The sequence below is a fragment of the Drosophila erecta genome, unplaced genomic scaffold (assembly GCF_003286155.1).
Source record: "Drosophila erecta strain 14021-0224.00,06,07 unplaced genomic scaffold, DereRS2 tig00000092-arrow-pilon, whole genome shotgun sequence".
Lineage (NCBI taxonomy): Eukaryota > Metazoa > Arthropoda > Insecta > Diptera > Drosophilidae > Drosophila > Drosophila erecta.
Window position 1 is genome coordinate 2785929 of NW_020825207.1, and position 14957 is coordinate 2800885.

A 14957-nucleotide genomic window follows, 5' to 3' on the forward strand; every position below is an offset into this window, starting at 1 on the left:
TGTATTTTTTGTCTAGTTGCTCACGAACAAACACACCAATCGGTAATTCGGTATTTTTACCGATTCAAGATTCAAGTAAGCCTAAAAGTATGCCTGATAAATAATAGCTTTAAGTTCGCCCCACAATGTTCATAATTTATAAATTAAAATATTTATAAATAAAATTTATAATTTCATTATATGCCAATATATCATTGCATTGATTCTTGATTATTATAAGTAAGAGCCGCCCATTTTACGCAATAAAAGAATAAGCTAATAAATAGTTTGGTTTTTGTGTTTTTATTCCTGCAGTTGTTGTTGCTGTTTTTGCGGTTGTTATTCACAAGTTATTTAAGAAAAGTCGAGTAAAATGCAGTTACACATTATGCATGTCTTAATAAGTACGAGTGCGAAATAAACGTGATTGTCTAACAATGAAATAACCAATTATCGATGGTTCACATTGATTGCTGATGTTGTTCTTAATTTGCTTATACTGTACATCATGGTCTATGAATTGCAAACTAAGTAGATTCCATTGCCGAACAAAAATAATAAAGATCACAAAACTATATATTTATGATTAGAGCAGATGACGCCAAGGCCGACAGCAAAGTTTTCAAAACAAATCGATCCTGCGGCGCCTCAAAGATGGAAGAAATGTGGCAGAGCACTGTGAAAAAACAAACGGATAAATATTTGCGAAAATATTTAATTGAAGCGCAACCCAGGGGATCCGAATAAATGATACTTACCACTTGGCAGGGGTTACCCATCAATGTGCTCCTCCTGATCCGTCCTCCGATTTTGGCAACTGGTGGCATTGACGTCATCTGAATTTATTGAAACATTTATTTTATAACAGTGTTCGATTTATTTATTGCAATAGAAGAATCATTCCCAGCAATTGATAAAATGTATTATTCCAGTTTTTGGTTTGCTCAAGTGGCCGCATTGGCATAAACAATTGCTGGCACTTTTTTGTTTCGGACTACATAAGCTTCTTAGAGATTTATTTTTGGGTCTTTGAAAGCATTGGACTTTCTCGAAAATAGCGCTCTATACTCGAATAGTTGTGCTTGAAATATGCAAAAACATTTAATGAAAATTAATTATAATTTCCACCTTCGCCAATCATAAATTCAGGCCATAAAAAACTGTCGCTTTGAACATTTTTTGTGCTTTTGCACTGGGAGGCATATTATTCGGGCGAAAATCATTTTGAATCACAAAGTTGCGACATTCGGAAAACGCCATGTGAAAATGATTTTGAATGCTTCCAAATGACGGGGGGCTGTGACGACAGGAAGGTGTTTAGTGGGCCATGTCGAAATCTTGTCGTTAAAAAATAGAAACGGAAAGTCTATTTATTAACGCGAGCATCGCCAAATGGCTGCCAAAAAATGTATTCAAGGTTTTGGTTTTTCTTGGCCGTCGAGGGTGTGTTTCGTTAATTTATTTGATGTGTGCGTTTGATAATTGATTTAATTGGCAGCGGGTTGAGTGCTCACCTGGCTTAGGTTACTAGTAGAAATCCATTAAATGCTAAACATCTTAAACGCGTAGGGTCCTAGAAGCTCCACCGCACCACAAGATGATGGCATGGCCGGCGGCTTGGAATTGAAATTCAACATGTAAGCTATTCTTGATGGTGGGTGATGGGTGGTGGTACTGGTGGTCATGGTGATCATGGTGGGGATGTGGGCCTAGAAGGCGGCTTCGTAGAAGGCGTAGAGCAGGAACAGCAGGAAGGCCAGGATGAGGAAGGTGGTGAACAAACTTTTGGCCTCATTCATGTTGATTGGTTTGATTTGGCTGCTGGCTATTGGGGATAAGACGGATTTAGATGGATCGATGGGATTTTCTTAATTGCTCCAAGAGATTTCCAACCGTTCGTAGCTAAAGGCGCGCAATAACTGAATTTCCCGATCTGAATTCCACTTCTCCACAAAAAGTTGGCCAGCGCTTGGAATTATGGCTATCGCCTGGGCGCACGCACCCATTCATATAGATCCGATTATATAGACGATATATAAAAAATCATTTATATTTATGTATGTATCACCGGCCATTTGATTGTATGTGAGTCCAGTTGTTGCTAATATTTTAGACGCGGCACAAATATTTTCTAGATCTGTATATCTACATACGAGCCCGCTCTGCATATTAGAGATATATACATATATATATATTTGAATTCCATGCGATTCTAGCCAATTTTCTGTGGTCTTTGAACATTATTCATCTGCTGGACTACACCTAGACAAATTGCTTCTGCCCGACTGGACCTTGTCATTTGAAAAATGTTTTGTTTATTTATTTTTTGGTTGGTTTGGTTTTTTTGCTGGCGAAGATGTTCTCTTCTCCAGTTGTGTGCTTGATTAACATATTTATTTACTTTATTTCTTAGTTGTACGTTTGGCGAATCTGTTGCCTTAAAACGTTTGCAAATATTGAAAGAATCTTGAATAATCACGTAGTCCTCATTGAGTTTATGGCACATTTTGGCCTCAATTACTATTTCAAGGTTCGTGATTGATGTGGATTTATCTCGATCAAATTCAATGGGAAAATGGGGTAATCGAAATGCTGTACATTGAAGCAAATATTGCTTACAGCACAAAAGTATTTTCGCCATATTTTGTATTTACTAGCTACCTTAATCTACCCTTAAATCTATTAGAACGCCTTTTGTCTTACCTTTTGTTCCGCTAAGGACCATCTACTTGCCGGAAACATTTTACAATACGGCATAGATGAGGTAAAGGAAGAAAAGCAGGATGGCCAGGATGCCAAAGGTGGTGAACAAGTTACGGGCTTCGCTCATCTTGATTGAATTTGCTGCAGATAAAGAGTTGACTTATTATTACTTGTCCCTATTTTCGGATTACTTATACATTAAATATATTTTATTTGGCGCGTGAGAAGTTTATCTTCGTAGAAACATAAAAAAGGCGGCAATAAATTTTCGCGCAGCACATATGATTTTCTTTCAAAATAATCTAATCAAATAAAATTCAATGGTATTCGTAAAAAATTTTATATAAAGACGACAGATATGAAAGCCATATGGAAAGTATTAAATTTTTCTTTTCCTTCGTCTTTGTCTGGCTACATCTATATAATGTTTCTGTGCTCTTTGATTTTCTGATAGAGCAATCGAAGAACCGTATGTCTATATAGATTGAAATAATTCCAGTTTTATAGGTTGGAACGGTTCCAATAGAAAAAAATTGAAAAGAATCGGCTGCGGATATATTTACGAACCCGACACACTTGACTTCGATTCTGAAACTACCACTATTTTGTATCACTTCACTTGTCTACTGCGTTTTACCTTGCTTTTTTGTCCGCTGGGGAAAGACACAATTTTGCGCTATTAACTGCTGAAAGCCTTTGGCTCAACTAAAACTGTTGGCCCGTCCACCAATTGGGATATAGATGAAATACTTTGCGATCTGCAAGCATCCATACACAAGCAGTTGGAGCAGATCTGACAAGTGGATATAGATTGGTGAGCGTGTGGTCGTGCTTTTGGATATACATGTAGAGAAATATTTTGTCCCATTGGTCAAAATGAGACGCCACTACCAGGGCGGCAAGTGCAGACTTTTTGGAAAGTCGCGTAGAAATAACATCGAAAATAAATATAATAAATTTGCTGCGCGCCTTTTGACAGTTTTTCAGCAGCCGTTGGCCGGATCTGAAGCCAAATCACCAACAATAACAATACGCTCATTAAAAATAATTTTGACATCTAGTATATGGCTTGTTCCATTTTTCGGAACATTTCCCTCGAAAGTATTGACAGCATTTTGGAATTTCCGCAAGTGCAAAGGCACTAAAAACATGAGGTTTAAATTTGGCATGGTATCTACAAGCTTCTTCGTTTGAATTAGAAATAGCACTGCATGTTTATGTCATTTATATATATTTCCTTTCAAATATATGCGTAAGATTCAACTTGGCGTACGTAAATCCTTTCTGCCTAATACCTTCTTAACTGAGAAGCACAAGGCGTATTCTACATCGCCACACCTCCTTAAACCTCCAATCATATGGTCTGTTGACATATAAATAACAGCCAAAAATGTTCATAAACAACTGTCACACATTTCGGGTCCTTGACTTTTCTAAAAAAACACACACTTTCCCTAAGCTGACACTTGTCATTAAGTCAATTTGAAAATGCACTGCGCAAATGGCAAAAAAAAACAAAATGGCTTGACACAAGAATATATATAAATAATGACCAAGATAATTATTTCATGTAGATCAACTGAAACATTAATGAAATAAAAAAAATTAAAACTCGACCTCATAGATTAGGGTTTTTTGGTTGAGCTAATGCAGCTGTGACCACATTGCGTATGCGCAATATTTGTTAGGCACATTGTGGATAATTTTTGGGATAGACACTACACCAACAGATATATATACGTGATATTTACATGAAATTCGCATGTCCAAAATTGGTAAAAACCGATTTTACATGCACGCTTGAAACGAAAGCTAAATCATTATGAAACTATTGCATTAGAAGGCGATGTAGGGCAAAACGGACAGCAAAGATCTTTAAGTTCAAGGCGAGATCCATTAAAGAGCGCAAAGAGAACTGGAACTTTGATAGAATCGAGAATATATAGCTAAATCCGCAGCTTCCGTGGCTTATCAAGTCATTAGGGAGGAATTCTGAGCACGATTTTGCGCAGTTTTCGTGGAACAAAACAAACGAGCGGATCACAATAAAATATACACCAAATGCGCTGGAAGCTTCAGCTTGTTTTATTCGCTATTATTCAAGTAGTGAGGTCTCAGAATGAGGAAGATGCGGGCTCAGATGCGGAAGTGGAAACGGAGGTGGAATCGGAGGTGGAATCGGGCCAGTTTTTTAGCCATTTGTACAAAAGCAACTTGCAGCAGTTGGTAAAAATGAAGAATGACTCAATGGATCCGTGCGATGACTTCTATGCACATGCTTGTGGAAACTTCGACCAAGCGAAGGAGGAGAATCCAGATGATTTCCTTCCACCTTATTTGTATAACAAACAGGACAGAATGAACTTCTTTGCGGCTGAGGTTGGAAATTTTGAAACTATACCAGGACGGCTGATTTCTCAACTTTATGGGGAATGCCGCAAGAGGGGAGAACGGAATGTTTTTACCCCCAGTCGTGTGGCAACCCATTGGGAACGTATGCTGGCGGAGATTCCATTCCTGGCCAGACATAGAGATGTGCTCTCTGCCTGGCCTTTCCTCAGCCATCAATGGGAGCGTAGGAGCCTTAATGGGCAGCTGAATTGGATAGTTCTGTCAGCTCAACTTTTGGCCCATGGCGTACCCACGCTACTTGACATCTATTTCGCCATGGACACGATTTATGTGAGTCCCATGGATGAGCTGCCCTGTCCCAGTCTCGCGGACTTCCAATCTAGCCTATCTGATGTCTGGGAAGGTCGACATCATCAAGTACCCCGCATAATATCACACGAGATGAGGGTCCTGTGTCGCGCAATGAGAGGAGAACTGCCACTCGTAAGAAGCTTGAGCAGGCATGCCAAAGCCACCAGCTCCAGACCAAGTGAGGACCAGCTGCTCCTGGATGAAAACACCATGGACTATTTTCAGCAGTATTTCGCCGCACTAAACTTCACCGAAGAGCGGCTGGTGGGAGCACGCAAGTTTCTGCTAGATGTCGAGAAGATCACTCAAGGCTGGGAAGTTCTCAGGCAAACGGAACCGCGCATAGTGTACAACTATGTGATGTGGCAGGCCAGGGAGCAGCTTCGATATCCCGATTGCTACAGGGTATCTGAGGAGTTCGAGCGTTTACTGCACGCGGAATATTGGCAATGGCATGTTTTGAGACCCCAGCTGAGCAGGGAAGTCGCTCTAGCGTCCTATCAACTTCATACCACTCTCTTCCAGAAACTTAGGAGATCCAAGTTGTCCAGGAGAGACTGGTTTGGACACCTGTGGCCAGCTTCGGTGGAGAAAAAGGAGCTTCAGGTGGCACGCATTCTTCAAAATCATGCAGAAAACTATCTGAATATTACAGAACTAAACGAACACTACGGAGGATTGGGATTCGTAAAGCACTCCTTCTATGGAAATCTCCTGATCCTCAGAAGGGCCCAACTGCGTCATAGTTTTGTTTCGCCGTATGTGGACGAGGAGGATGTAAATCAGCCAGCCTATTTCCTGAGACATTTTCTCCATTTTGTGCTGCTTTCCCTGCACCGCCCCACTTATCACTATTATGCCACACAAGGCTTGCAACTTTGGAGGGAATCCCGGCTTCTCTTGGACACCGATGGCCACTTTGCCGCCATGGACTGCCTAGAAATGCAATCACTGCAACACTACGATGCAAAATTAGCTCCTATATACAGACCACTTGGTTCGCACGAGATCGGTGAGATCTTCCAGTTCTATCGCTCCTTTCAGTACTCCCTCAGGGATTATAACTTTTGGCTTCAGGGTGAAAGGTTCGCCTTTGCGGAGACCTTTGTGCTGCAATACTTCGGATTGGATCCGCAAAGGGTACTCTTCTATGCAGTGGCCCAGCAGCTATGCAACCGCCGCACGGAGATATTCGCCGCCCAATTGAATAGGGGCTACATGAATCTTCCTGAGTTCCAGGAGGCCTTCAAGTGCGGAGCCGAGAAGGCCATGAATCCCCCATCCAGATGCATGATCAATATGTGTGAAAAGCCACTTACTTGATGTCTCAAATTTTAAGTTTCAATTTGAAATGTAGAAATATTAGAAATAAATAGAAAATAAAAACTGAAATTTACACGTTAGAATATACTTGCCATCAACATTCTGTATCAAAATGGCCTATTAAAAAATGGTTCAAACAAACGCAACCGCCCACAAGTTTTATAGTTTTTACATATGAAGATTAGCTATTCAAATTTTAATGAATTTGACAATATTGCCCACATGTCGGTCATTTAAAGACACAGGCGGGAAATGTCTTTCCATCTAGCCATTTATACGCATTTTGTTTGACATTCCATATAGCAGCAAATTGGCATGCACATATGTATCATCAATATAATATATTATAAGTCCGTTCCGAGTGGATTTCGAGAGGAAAATCGTGGGCGTCTAGACACACGTACCGGTAATAAACCGCAAAGGCATCGAAAACAATTCCAGAGCAGAAAAGCAAATATTCGAACTGTGAAAATCTTTGCAAATATTTATTGCTTGCTACACAACGGCCATAAAGAAAGCTCCAGTTAATGTACTTATATTTAAATTGGTTATTTGCCCACTTAAGTGAAAATACATACCTCATTCTAGTTTGTTTTCATTGACCCGGGTCGGGAAGTATCCCTAGTAATCTATGTGGGTCTTCAGAACCAGAGCGAGTCAATAATAATTCGTAAGATATAAGGTTATCCGTAAGACATGATTCCTATAAATTTAAGAGGCCTGCGAGCATTCGCCTTTGTACGTGGGCCAAGATCGCTGGTGATAATAACAAAAAGTTTTCATTCAGTAAACGTTGCTAATTAAAAACGCAATCACGTAGGTAAGTGTATTTCTCGTCTATGAGTGCGTGTCGTTGAGTGAGTAAGTGTTGTGTTAATGCATTTATGAGTTTTTCTCAAAAATTATAAACAAATCATAAAGACTTCTGAATTCGTGAAAGATAAAGCGCTTGAATCGTTACACATGAAGACTCACAAAACAATTTGCACTACATTTATTTGAGTCCCCTTGAAATAACTTACATATGACGCCTAAAATTCTTAAGTCGGTTTCACTTTTCCACCCGCAACTCTCACTTTATTGCCACACTCAATCACACCATCAAAAGTACTCACTCATTTGCATATCTCATTATAATTTGGCCACAATCGCCTTGACTCGACCAGCCGGCTCTTAGTTTCTCCAACGTTTTCAGACCGAACGCTTCGCAAAACTGGCCAAGGAATTCGTTTGGTGTTTCAAACTAATCGGAACTACAGGTGGTTCGAGTTTCCAGATTGCAAAATGCACTGGCGATTTGTCATTGCTTTGCTGCTTCTCGGTGGGTAAATCCAATGGCTTATAAGTTTATTCATTTAGTCAAAGATAACTTTTAGCCAGCTTCGGCCGGGAGACTATCGGAAAGGGATTTCTAAATCTAAAACCTATTCCCATTCAACTTGAGGATGAGAGCACCACCGAGGGAACTACTAATCCCACACCCACACCTCCACCCACAACAACAGCCACGAATAGGGACATCACCATCGGTCCGTGCAAATGGGCTATAGGTCGAAGTTGTCCGGATCCGGATGTCAAGTATTACATTTACACGCGACACAATCCGATGGACAGACAGTGCCTCCACATAGACGAGTCCCTAGAGAAGTCCAATCTGACTGACTCCTACTTTAACCCTCGATATCCCACTAAGATTATCATCCACGGCTACAACTCGGATATGTTTCTACATCCCCTGCAGCAGATGAGAGAGGGTGAGTAAAAAAAAAGCAGCCAGTTTTATATGATTCACATATCCTTGGGGATAAAAACAATATTCTCGTATCCCAGATGGAATATGCACAAAAACTTGTATAAAAGAATGCAACTATTTTCTAGAATACCTGGCCAAAGCGGACTACAACATCATATATGTGGACTGGAGTATCCTGTCACCAGGTCCCTGCTACATAAGTGCCGTCCATAACACCAAACACGCTGGAACCTGCACAGCCCAGTTGGTGGAGCGCCTGGTGGAGACGGGTAATACGGATATCCATGTGATAGGTTTCTCACTGGGAGCACAAGTGCCCAACTACATAGCCAGGAATTTGAGTTCGTTCATGCTGCCAAGGATTACGGGATTGGATCCAGCCATGCCTCTTTTTATCACCTCCGGCGCGGCGGATAAACTGGACCCTAGCGATGCCAGCTATGTGGATGTGATACACACAAATGCATTGGTCCAGGGGAAAATGGAGAGATGTGGCCATGCGGATTTTTACATGAATGGGGGAATCATGCAGCCGGGATGCAATGGACAGAAAATTAGTGAGTATAATAGTATGCATATTCAATAATTATGTGTTCTAATTCATGTTTGTGCTGCTCAGATTCCTTTGCCTGCAGTCACCAACGTGCTCCAGCCTACTTCCTGGAATCCATCCGCTCACCCAAGGGTTTTTGGGGATGGGCCTGCAGTGGCTACATATCCTACCTTTTGGGAATGTGTCCTCCAACGAACTTTTTGCTTGAAGCTGGCGACAATATACGGCCCACCACAAGAGGAATGTTTATGATAGACACCAATGACAGTTCGCCATTTGCGCTGGGCAAGTGGACGGATCTGCCCACTTTGGGCGCAAAGCAGCCACACTGGCGAGCTCCGTCCCAGGTACTGAAGGCGCCTCCAAATCAAGGCGTGGATCCCCTGTTGCATCACATCGATCAGTTTGGCAAACTGGCAGCCAACTTCAACAACCTTCAGATGTGGCCCAGTGAGCACGATCCCTACGAGCATTGGACGAGCTTCAGTCCGGAACAGAAAGAGAACGATGGCGACGGCGACGGTGACGGTGATTCTGTGGAGGAGCAGGAACCAGAGGAGTTTGTTGAGCCAGACGACCGCCAGATAGCTACGCAGGCACGTCCCACACATAGCTGGTGGGATTACAGAAGAAATCTTACATATGGATTCATGGAGAATAACATCTTTGCCGTGCCCACTGTGGATTAGCCCATTCGATGTTCTAAGCTATTTAAAATCCTTCCTTGCCCCCATTCCTTACTAATATATAAGAGTCACATAAGTCTATATTCATATTTTCAAATACAATGCGAACAAAATAAATTATGTTTAAAACCTAATTTTCTTTATACAAAATCTGGAGAGCAATATGTTTAGCATCGTGGCATCCTTTTAATGAATTTTATTGGTTATCCAGCTAAATAAATAGGTAAATCGATTTGGATTATACTGAACATAAACGAAGATAATGCAATATAAATAAAATCATTATGGTTCTAAATCAGAAAAGGATACAAATGTCTGTACACCCCGTGCTGTATGTTTACAGATTAAACATCCGTGATGTGGAAAGCATACTCTTTTGTGAATTTAAGTAAGGAATTTTAGTTGAGTTGAATTTCGTTTTAATCTGTTCTATTACAACAATTATTATCTGCAAAAATCCGAAACAAATGGATACTGTAATTCAAGCATTGTATAATTAAACAATCGCGAATACAATAGCTGTTTTGTATATTTTGTAAATTGTAATAAATTTGTTGCCATAATAATTTCAAATGGATTTGTAGAATGAGGACATTCGGGTCAAGATGTGAGGGTACAGTGTTTGTCCTAGGTCCTATATTCTGGTATTGAAGTCCGTTGTGAAGATCCATGGTGGGTACATATTTTTTTTGGTATACAACAGTGTGTATAAAATGGGATTCGTTCGTTAATTAACCCGATCCGAATGGCCTACTAATGCGCCCGCCAGCTGCCTTCCTCCGCCCTGACCACATAGCTTACACGTAAAATGCTAATTCGTTATCCGTAATGTTAATAATCACCCGTCCTAGACCTTCTTTTTGACGGTCCTTCTGGCTCTGGTTGGCGTAGCAGCCACCGATGCAACGGGCTCAGCTGGTGGGTTTTCTTCGGGATCAGCTTTTACTGCCGCTTTGGTTGGGGGTTTGACTGACACTGATTCGGGATCAAAATCCTCCTTTTGATCTTCTGGCTCTCTCTTGATGTCCGCGTCCATTTGCGGCTGCTCGGATTCGCTAGTCGCCGACAGCGGAGATGGAGGAGCACGTTCTTGATCGGGATCGTCGTCCTCCTGTTCGTGTGATGTGTTATTTGTGCTGGCCTCTTCCTCCTCAACCACAGAAAGGTGGTACAGCCTCATCTCCTCATCGGAAATGGGAACTGGTGCGTTTGAAAGCGGATCACGCCCATTAAGTGATTTGGGGAATGCAATCACATCGCGTATTGATCGCGCACGGCATAAGATGGCAATCAAGCGATCCAAACCCAATGCTATGCCGCCATGAGGCGGGCATCCTGACTCCAATGCGCTTAGTAAGTGCGACAAATGATCATGTGGGATTTTCAGTATCTGTTCCAATATAAAGTGCTGCATGTCTCGATCATGGATGCGAATGGAACCACCTCCGACTTCCTGGCCGTTCAGCACTAAATCGTAAGCCTGGGAGCGTATGTTCTCCAGGTTTTCGCAGCTAGTGGCAAAGTTATCCAGATCATCGCTATGTGGCAGGGTAAATGGGTGGTGAACGCTCTCCAACTGATTAGTCTCACGATTTCGCTCGAACAATGGAAAATCAATCACCCACAGGAAACGGAAGTCATTAGGCTTCTTTACTTTGGCATTCTCCACCAGAAACTCATGGTAGTCCAGTCGGATGCGACCCAATATTGCGCGCTGTAGGCGGATAAAGACAAAAAAAATTATAAATCTTACTTAAATAACTAGAAAATTGCTTACCGTTTCCACTTTTGGACCAATGCCCAAGAAAAGAAGATCGTTCTCCTCAAGATCAAATTTATCGGCGATCTCGGTAGCCACATCTTCGCCTAAAAGCTTTCCAAGTTTCTCCTGTACATCCTGTGTCGGTCCAAACTTACGCACGAACAACGTACCCTTGAACTCCTTGCCTAGACTTTCGTAATGCTTTCGAGCAGCTCCATTCCAAAAGGCTTCACTGGCTCGTACCACAATGGCATAAGCGCCTAGATCCTCGTATTTTTCTTTGAAATCATCACTCTTTTCAATGATTTCCGACACATTGTTTAAAAGAAAACCAAACCTAGTGTCCGGCTTGTCATTTCCGTACTTTTCCATTGCCTCCTCGTAAGTAATACGACGGAACGGTGTTTGCAGACGCGGGAAATCTTTGGGCCACGAATAACGGAGGGTTTCCTCAATCAGTTGCATGATGTCATCCCTACTGGTAAAAGATAGCTCTATATCCAGTTGGGTGAACTCCGGCTGACGATCTGGACGCGTCGCTTCATCCCTGTAACAACGGGCCACCTGGAAGTATCTGTCAATTCCACCGGACATCAGCATCTGCTTGAATTGCTGCGGACTCTGTACGAGCGAGTAAAAGTGTCCCGCTTTGCGAGTGGGTACTACAAACTCCTGAGCTCCGCCTGGCGTTCGTCTGAAGAGCGTCGGTGTCTCCACTTCGACGAAACCCAAATAATTGATGAGATACTCTCGCATTTTCATAATAACAGCCGATCGAAGTCGAAGATTATGTTGCATATCATTAAAACGCAGATCCAGATACCGATGAGTAAGCCGCAAACGTTCGCCAGCTCGATTGAACTTTCGGATCTCAAACGGAAGATTTTTCTTTGCCGGATTGAGAACAACCACTTTATCCGCCTCTACCTCAACATGTCCAGTTTGCATTTTAGGGTTTATTGTGGCCGCTGGGCGGGGTATCACTGTACCTTCAACTCGCACAATTGACTCAATGGGCACGCCTGTTTCTGCGTATTCTTCAAGACCCTCTGTTTTCGGTAACAACAGTACCTGAGTTTGTCCATAAGCATCCCGAAGTATGAAGAATTTGTTCATCCGCTGGAACTCTAACCAGCCGCATATGACGACTTTTTCGTTGATATCATTGGAGGTTAATTCGCCGCAGTTATGCGTGCGGTCGGCAAACTTGTTGGTATCCGCCACCTTCACTCGTTGCTCGGCAATTACAGAGGGATTAGCAGTGGTAACTGCTTCTGCACCATCTTCCTTGGATTCTCCATTATTGCTAGAGAGATTGACCGATGCTTCGGCGGCAGCCTCCTCAGCCTCCAGATCATCGATGGATAGCTTTTGCCGCTTCTCTTTGGTCTTAACGGGACCATCGTAGGGATCGTCTGGATTAAGGACTTTTACGCTTGTCACACTGACTTCCACCTCACCAGTATCGTATTTCTAAAGGGGATCTAATTGATTCATTTTACCAATCGATGGAGTTTATTAATTCTTACCAAATTAACATTGGCTTTTGGTCTCCCCAGAACTTTGCCCACTATTTGTATAACTGTTTGCTCTGGTGTTGAAAGAAATGTGTCGCTAAGCTGGAAATAGATATTCAGGATAAACAATTTGGAAAAACAATCATATAATATTTTCCATTACCGACTGATCCTCGATCATTAGTTGTGTTTGGCCATAACCATCTTTGAGCTGCAAGAATTTGTTGTTTTTGGTAGAGGGAACCCAACCAACCAACGTCACTGTCTTCCCCACATCGTCGCGCCTAAGATCGTTGCAGGTGAGATCACGATTTTCAAAATACTTCAATATATTCTCGTTCTCTGTGAAAGACAATATAAATATAAGTTAACCCATTTGCCAGAATTTAAATGACTTTCCCACTTACTGGCAATCTTGTACTCGGTGCTCGTAATCCCAAGATTACTCTGCTGCTGCACCATTGTGCTGTATGTGCGCTTGTCACTAGCTCTCTTGGTGCCGCTGGCCGGGAAATGAATGTTAAGGATGTCCTGCACCTCCACCTCGATCTCGCCCGTTGGCATCGTTTGATTGCACGAATTGTGTGGTCGACGCATCACCAAACCCACAATAGTTAGAGTTGTGTTCTCGGGCATGTTGTTCATGCGCCGCGCCACTCGCGGATGCTTGTCTTCCAGAACCACAAGCTGGCATGCGCCGCCGTTGCGATCGCGCAGCTCCGCGAATCGATTCACCCGCTTCTTAATCAGCCTTCCGGACAGCTCAACAAATAATCCGCAATGGTGATTGCGCAACTCGCCGCAACTCTGGCGCATGGGCTGCGGGGGCTGTGAAGTCATGTTGAAGTTGCTGGCGGCCATGGCACTCATCAGCTGCATCAGTTCATTGCCAGAAATGTTAGGACCACCCACTTGAATAAAAGATTGAAAAATATATCGAGTGAAAACAATTAAGTGTATTTGTAAATTGTCTATTTTTAATAAAATATATATAATCGGTTGGACCAATTACACTGAATATGGAAATTTTATGAAAAAGGTAAGCTATGTACTTCTGAGATATACACTTACTATTAAAGTGACTTGGCCCGGGACCTGGTCCAAAGCCTGGTCCTCCGCCACCGCGGTAGTTGTCGAAGTCATTGTAACCGCCACTATCTGCATATCCACCGCCACCTCGGCCTCCAAATCGTCCGCCGCCACCACCGCCTCCACCACCTCCACGATATCTGCCACTCATGATCTGCAAACCGAATTTATTAAGGATTAAGGATTGGACATGGACGAGACTAATGGCTAATTCGTGATTCATGAGCACTTACGTGACCGCAATCAGCCGGTTCTTGTGCCGAGACCAACGAATCCGGGGTGCTCCGATGCCGAATGTGCCTTTCCGCCAAGAAACCGCCACTGGATGCACTGTGCACGAGTTGCTGTTGCAGCTGGAGGCGCTGATGACTTCTCCAAAGGGTTCTGGAAATTAATAACATTTTTGTCGCCCTTCAGAATCTGTTTCCCTCTCGCATTTAACTATTGCCTCATGCAAGGGGCGATATAGGAAAAATTTTTCAGACCCAGCACGAGCTGCACACACACACTGGCGCACACTAATCAGACAGCGGCACACATATACACACTGGCCAAACAGCGAATGTGTATGCGTGTATGTGCCGGGCGTCGCTAAAAGCCGACGAAGAAATTGGCGAATCATTAAATCTTACCGCAAAAGCTGGATCGAGTGTGGGGCCAGATTGAGCCGACTTTGTACAGCAGAAATATTACTTATATTAGGCCCACAAGTGGACGACAATTCTTTTTCGAGTTATAGGAAAAAAAAACTGTCACTGTTTTGGCTTGGGCAGCGATGAAGTGTGACCGTAGTGCTGCAAAAACAATCGCATTCTCTAGTGAAGAAACTATCGAACACGAAGCTTATTAAATTAAATATATGTCAGTTTTATGAATAATCAAAAATAAT

General features: G+C 42.5%; 3 protein-coding genes and 1 long non-coding RNA gene across 5 annotated transcripts; 2 read left to right on the forward strand and 2 right to left on the reverse strand.

Moving 5' to 3' along the window:
* Positions 1-1542: 1542 nt before the first annotated feature.
* Positions 1543-3448, reverse strand: LOC26526884. Its single transcript, XR_001448487.2, has 3 exons — positions 3320-3448; positions 2683-2823; positions 1543-1804 (listed from the first exon to the last, which is right to left on the reverse strand). It is a non-coding gene; the product is annotated as an uncharacterized LOC26526884 (long non-coding RNA).
* Positions 3449-4696: 1248 nt separating this feature from the next.
* LOC6547474 lies at positions 4697-6810 on the forward strand. Its single transcript, XM_001976234.3, has one exon. The coding sequence runs from the start codon at positions 4744-4746 to the stop codon at positions 6706-6708; it is 1965 nt and encodes a 654-aa protein (XP_001976270.1). The 5' UTR covers positions 4697-4743; the 3' UTR covers positions 6709-6810.
* Positions 6811-7398: 588 nt separating this feature from the next.
* Positions 7399-9855, forward strand: LOC6547634 (phospholipase A1 member A). Its single transcript, XM_001976233.3, has 5 exons — positions 7399-7569; positions 7886-8029; positions 8085-8462; positions 8587-9018; positions 9081-9855. Exons 2-5 carry the CDS (start codon positions 7993-7995, stop codon positions 9701-9703), a joined length of 1470 nt encoding a protein of 489 aa, XP_001976269.1. The 5' UTR covers positions 7399-7569; positions 7886-7992; the 3' UTR covers positions 9704-9855.
* Positions 9856-9881: 26 nt separating this feature from the next.
* On the reverse strand, positions 9882-14882 carry LOC6547633 (aspartate--tRNA ligase, mitochondrial). 2 transcript variants are annotated; one of them, XM_001976232.3, is made up of 8 exons: positions 14701-14882; positions 14302-14452; positions 14051-14222; positions 13387-13890; positions 13143-13321; positions 12992-13081; positions 11478-12935; positions 9882-11414 (listed from the first exon to the last, which is right to left on the reverse strand). In XM_001976232.3, the coding sequence occupies exons 3-8, from the start codon at positions 14217-14219 to the stop codon at positions 10548-10550; spliced, it is 3267 nt and encodes a 1088-aa protein (XP_001976268.2). In that variant the 5' UTR covers positions 14220-14222; positions 14302-14452; positions 14701-14882; the 3' UTR covers positions 9882-10547. The 2 variants fall into 2 exon arrangements, with proteins under 2 accessions (XP_001976268.2, XP_026836307.1); XM_026980506.1 differs by lacking the exon at positions 14701-14882 and having other exon boundaries at positions 14302-14622.
* Between the last annotated feature and the right edge of the window lie 75 nt (positions 14883-14957).